At 36.4% G+C, this 6153-nt stretch overlaps 1 protein-coding gene across 2 annotated transcripts in view; it reads left to right on the top strand.

The window, feature by feature from the left end:
* The window catches only part of LOC106871718 (DIS3-like exonuclease 1), a 37122-nt gene that overhangs the window by 16709 nt on the left and 14260 nt on the right, over window positions 1-6153 (top strand). For both annotated transcript variants that reach the window (XM_014918328.2, XM_014918329.2), the window contains 4 exons: window positions 721-912; window positions 2611-2713; window positions 3794-3885; window positions 4690-4846. In XM_014918328.2, the coding sequence (XP_014773814.1) occupies window positions 721-912; window positions 2611-2713; window positions 3794-3885; window positions 4690-4846 (544 nt within the window). The remainder of the gene's footprint in view (window positions 1-720; window positions 913-2610; window positions 2714-3793; window positions 3886-4689; window positions 4847-6153) is intronic.

The raw sequence follows: 6153 nt of genomic DNA, 5'->3' as shown, positions 1-6153 counted from the left end.
TCCTCTTTCCCCCCTCTTCCTTTGTTTCTCTTCCCACCTCTCTCCTCTTGTTATTATCACTCATTGAACCTCAGGGGTTGTTTGTAGTGAGAAACCATCAGTTTGTAGCCTGTGGACCATCATTAGTCCTGGTTCACCTCGGACTATTCAACCTTTCTAATAGTTGAACTCACTCTGTAAAAGTGGTTGGTGACAGGAAGGGCATCCAGCCATACAAACCAAAGCAAATGACACATATGGGCACCAGTCTATGGGAGCTGTGGCTCCCAGTAAGAAAGGATTCCGGCTATGGCTAAAATAGACTTTTAACCAAACATGTTCCAATAATGACTTTTACAACTTTTTTTTCAGATACAGTGTATCTAGAATTATATTATGTAATGTGTCCTTCTCATTTTTAAAATAGTAAAGTGCAATTTAACTGCTATAAAGAAGATTTAGCTGTTATTTTTAGCAACAATCTGCCTGTTAACTTGCATTAGAAAACCACTTCAACCTTCCATCCTTCTATCCCGTCTCTTCATATCAACCAGCATCAAAGGTTTTTTTTAAAGGTCCATGGTTCTGTTCACATTCTTTGGTTAAGTCCTCAAAGACAAAACTCAAAACCAAATTTTCCCTTATACATGTCTTACTTTAGGATTGTATCAACTCACAGATATTTCTACAGAAGAATGGTAATTTCTTGTAAAGCTTTGCTTTCGTTTCTCTTATCTTCAGGCATCTTCCAAACGGTCATATTGAATTGGGTGTCCACATTGCTGATGTCACCTACTTTGTGAAGCCGGGTTCACTGTCAGACTTGGAAGCTAGAGCTCGTTCCACCACGGTTTATCTTGCAGATCGCCGTTACGACATGCTGCCATCAGTTCTGAGTTCTAATTTATGTTCACTGGTCAGTGGAGAGGACAAGTAAGTCATCAAACATCATTTGTAGATAAGAATAAGCATTGCTGATGTTGTTGGTCGGCTGTGGTTGTGGTGGTTGCGATTGTGTGCAGCCCCAGGTTAGTCCTGGTTAAACAGACTTAAAATCAAAAGGTATTCCAACTGTGACCATCATGTCATTTTCATTTTTACAAATAGAGAATCTATTCTTGCATGATACAATGTATCTTTCTCTAAGACAGTAAGGTTTGATTTGTAAGAGATTTGGTTGCTGTTTCTAACAAGTCAGGTGACTGCATAGAGCAGGCATGAGCAATCTTTTTCAAGAAGTGGAGCACATGAGGCATTGCTCATCTTCCAGTAGGCCATACTACTAATTAAATTTTAAGTAATTCATCATTAAGCATGATATTCAGAAAGTCGAACAGGCCACAGTATGCCCAAATCTGGCTTTGAGGTTCCCAAATTGGCTTTTCTTTTATTCTTTTACTTGTTTCAGTCATTTGACTGCAGCCATGCTGGAGCACCACCTTGAAGGTTTTAGTCGAGCAAATCGACCCCAGGACTTATTTCTTAAGCCTAGTACTTATTCTATCAGTCTCTTTTGCTGAACTGCTAAGTTACAGGGACATAAACGTACCAACACTGGTTGTCAAGTGGCGATGGGGAACATACAGACACAAAGACACACTCACATAGATATATATTATGTATGTATGTGTGTGTGTGTGTGCGTGTGTGTATATATATATATATATATATATATATATACTCGGTCATAATGTCTTACGTTTAAGATGATTCCCATACATTCCCTGAGGAGAAGTTTACATTTTTAACATCGACGATTCCTATGGATCGCATAAATTGTAATTCTTCAAAATATATGTCGGAATAAAGTATGCAGTTATAACATGTGTTTACTCCATTCCTTAAATTTTTATATATATATATATATATATATATATATATGTATCCGGTTTCAGTTGCCATCCGGTTTCACCAGTCCTCAGTCAAATCGTCCAACCCATGCTAGCATGGAAAGCGGACGTTAAACGATGATGATGATGATGATGATGATAAAAATCAGAAAAAGCAACACGGATTATTATATATACGACGGGCTTTTTTGTGTTTCCATCTACTAAATCCACTCACAAGGCTTTGGTCGGCTCAAGGTTATAATAGAGGACACTTGCCTAAGCTGCTACACAGTGGGACTGAACCTGGAACCATGTAGTTGGAAGCAAGCTTCTTACCACACAGCCACACCTGTGCTTAATTGCTGATAAATGAAGTATCAATCTAATTTTGTGGTCAATTCTTTATTTTCTTCATACCTCTGGATTGTACCAGTAATTCAAACGTCCAGCCCTGTCATATTGTATTACACTGGTTCAACCTAAGAACTGCGTTAAGTCTACACATGTCTGTGGAATGCTCTTATAACTACTTAACAAATTACTTAACAAATGCCACTTATAGCTACTTAACAAATTGGAATTCAGTTGGTCAAACAACTGAATGTTTATTGTCTTGATTGACAGAGAATTGACCTTATAACTGTGGTAGCAGCAATGATTTATGTCCTGGTCTCATCAAATTCTTCTAATGTCTGAATTGCCACAGACAACTGGCTTGGATGCAGGAAATGCGTCTGTTTTGTAATATGGCAAAGGATTTTGATTTGAAGCAGAATCATTCATTAATGTGTCTTTGCAGATGTTCTGTGAGTGTTATGTGGGAGATGGATGCCAGCTTCAATGTCCTTGATGTCTGGTATGGCCGTACTCTGATAAATTCTTCATATAAATTAACATACGAGGTAAGACTTTGATGCTTTTATTCTCATTTCTTCGCTTGTTTCTGCTGGATGTGTGAAAGGAATTTGAAAAATAATTTTTTAAAAACCAATAAATTAGATTGGAGCCTGGTGTTGCCATCCGGTTTCACCAGTCCTCAGTCAAATCGTCCAACCTATGCTAGCATGGAAAGCGGATGTTAAACGATGATGATGATGATGATGATGAATAAATGAAAGAAAGGAGAAGTGTGGTTGAAATGTTGCAAAGATCGGAAGAGGTGGGAAGAAAGAAAGAGAGAAACCATACTATTTATTCAGTTGTATATATGTCATCATCTAAATCACGGGTTTTCAAACTTTTTGACTTGTGGACCCCTTTATATTTCAGGCGTTACCTTAGGGGCCCCCTTATAAACGCTTATGAAATTTATACATAAATATTTGTTTAAAATAACATATATTTTTACATTTATTTATTTAACAATATTTAACAAAATAGGTTTATTGTCAATTAAAAGATTTTGATTAAAAAACATGTATAAAATCAAATTGCCCATAAAATGTATTTGCTGTCCACGGACCCCCTGTCTTGTCCTTGCAGACCCCCTGTGGTCCATGGACCACAGTTTGAAAACCCCTGATCTAAATCATTCAGTTCTATATTTAAGAGATAAGGAATTATGTACATTATTCACATTATTTACATTTGACGGATATGCCCACAGGCATATGGCTTAATGGTTAAGAGCGCAGGCTACTAACCCCAAGACTCCAAGTTCAATTCTAGGCAGTGACCTGAATAATAATAATAATAATAATAATAATAATAATAATTTTAATAATAATAAAATCGAATAATATCTTAGGAATGAGAACCGAGGTTTGAAATTTCCCAAGACACCTGATGAAGGGTGGAGGGTATATCAGCCGAAACGATGTGTTAACAACAAAGATGAGGACAAATATCCGTCAATTGTAAATAACGTATCTTAATCATTGTCTCGAGAACTAGACATGACCATTTGTGTTTACATGTTTATATGTTTAAATATTCAAAATCAATATAGTATGGTGCATTAAACTGTGGTTGTAATTTGACAGACAGCCCAAGCCTTAGCTGATGGAGCTACTGTAGAAGAGGCCTCCGCAAAGATTACAGAACTGGAAACATTAGGAACAGACAAACACCAAAGGTATTGTTTTATCCGTCTACCTATCTACCTATCACTCAGTCTGTCTATCTATCTATCAGTCTATCTATCAGCCTATTTATCTATCTATCTCTCTGTTTGTCTGCTCTTCCACTCATCCATTTACACATCCATCCATGTCCCTGCTTCCATGCTGCTGTTGGCTGGACATGTCGGTTCCAAAACAATGTTTTCCTACATGTTACTGACATTTAGCATCTAAATAAAATTCAACATGCTCACTTCAAACTTAACAATGTCTTCCTTGTATATCTTTCTCTTCTTCGGGTTTCTTCTGTTTGGATCCCCACCAAAACAGTTCTTCATCCAATGTGTGTGTGTGTGTGTTTGTGTGTCTGTCTTTGTCCCTACCACCATTGTTTGACAACCGATATTTGTATGTTTATGTCCCTATAACTTAGTGGTTTAGCAAAAGCAACTGATAGAATAAATACTTGGCTGGGGTTGATTTGTTCGACTAAAGGCAGTGCTCCAGCATGGCTGCAGTCAAATGACTGAAACAAGTAAAGGAATAAAAAAATATGTGTGTGTGTGTGTGTGTATCTACCTGGCTAATTACATTTACACTTCTCTGAAAATTATGAGCTACAAGTAGTAATGTTGTCATTTCTCCTGTCATCACCTGATCATCTCTAGACATTGAGTGCTTGAAGATGTGTGAAAGAAAGATCCTGCACTTGGGAAACAGTTAGGGTTAATGACAGGAAGAGCATCCTGCTGTAAAACAATGCCCCAATTTCAAATGACTGTGACCTAACTCAGTTTCTTTTATCATTATCATTACAGAGTTGAAGAACTTCGTATTGCCATCCTCTTACTTATGGAAATAGCGTTCAAACTGAAAGCCAAGAGGAAAGAAAAGGGTGCTCTAGATCTCGATGGCCTCGAAGTTCGGCCAGTTGTTGATGAAGAGAAAAACATTTCTGAGTTAATCATTGACAAGGTATAGAAAGATAACAGATAAACCTTAAAGGAATCACTTTTTTTTCCAATAATTTTGTGTTTGTGGTTGTTACGGCTAACATAGAATTGTTAGAACATCAGAAAAAATACTTTGTTATTTATTTTGGATCTTTGCTTTTTGAGTTCAAATCCCAGTGAGGACAACTTGATTTTTTATGTGATTGTTTTTGGTAGTAGAAGAGTTGCCTTTTATGTATATAGTTGTGATTCTAGAAACTGCCAAATCTCCTTCAAGCATGTCTTTAAAAACACCCCAGAAATGATACGGGCAGTGTAATCATGAATTTCCAAAAGTTGGGGATGGTCACAATTGGAACGTCTTTATTCAATCAGTGGTGACCTTGGGCTAAACATCAACAACTAACAAACCAGTAAACTGATGAATAAACCTCTATGTGATTACTTAACTGCTGAAAATAGCAGCTAAATCCTGAAACCATATTCTATCCCCTTAAAAAGGAAGATGCATTAGATAATATAGCTGAAGATAAACAATACTTATTACATGGAAAAATGCGAGCATGTAAAGTAATATTCTTAAGATTATGAACCTGGAAAAGTACAGGACAAGTTATTACACCTGTAAAAGTATAGGACAAACAATTACTTCAAGTAAAGTAAAGAATAAGAAACTTTTTTACTTAAAATATTGCAGCAAAGAACACCAGTTCTTCTAATTTATTACTCTTTACAGTTCTCATCTTTTAAATTATACGTCAAAGTCAACCTCAGCGAAACTTGAACTCCAAACATAAAGAGAGACAATATATCGTTAAGCATTTCACCCGGCATGCTAACATTTCTGCCAGCTCGCCGTCTTAGAGCGTAAACATTCATTTTAGCAATATATTCTTTATTATTCTTATAGCTGAAGCGTTACTTCCTTACTCTCTTACACGAAATTTCGTGGTATTTCACTCCATAATTTTTCTTCTACTAATTTTTGTTCAATGCGACTAACGACTTTGCATTCCTCATACATTTTTCTATCATTTAAGCCTAAGAAACGTATACTTTTAATTTAAAATTAAAAAGACTTATGTTAATTGAAGATGAATATCTGCTTTACTGCCCCCACTTGAGGTCACAGATATTTTGATGTAACTTTTTTTCTACTGAACCAAATCTCGAACTATTTATGCCAAAGTGTAGCTGAGGAAGTGTCCCCTTTAAAACTGTTAACGGTTTGCAATTTAGTTGAGAACTGAATTAGTGGTGAAGCTTGGAAGCTGCTGCGATTGACGAAATGGTGGACTTAAGAATATATTCGACCTCTACAGTGGTTGA

This window comes from Octopus bimaculoides, chromosome 15 (assembly GCF_001194135.2).
Source record: "Octopus bimaculoides isolate UCB-OBI-ISO-001 chromosome 15, ASM119413v2, whole genome shotgun sequence".
NCBI lineage: Eukaryota > Metazoa > Mollusca > Cephalopoda > Octopoda > Octopodidae > Octopus > Octopus bimaculoides.
This window is presented reverse-complemented; position numbering and strand designations above follow the sequence as displayed.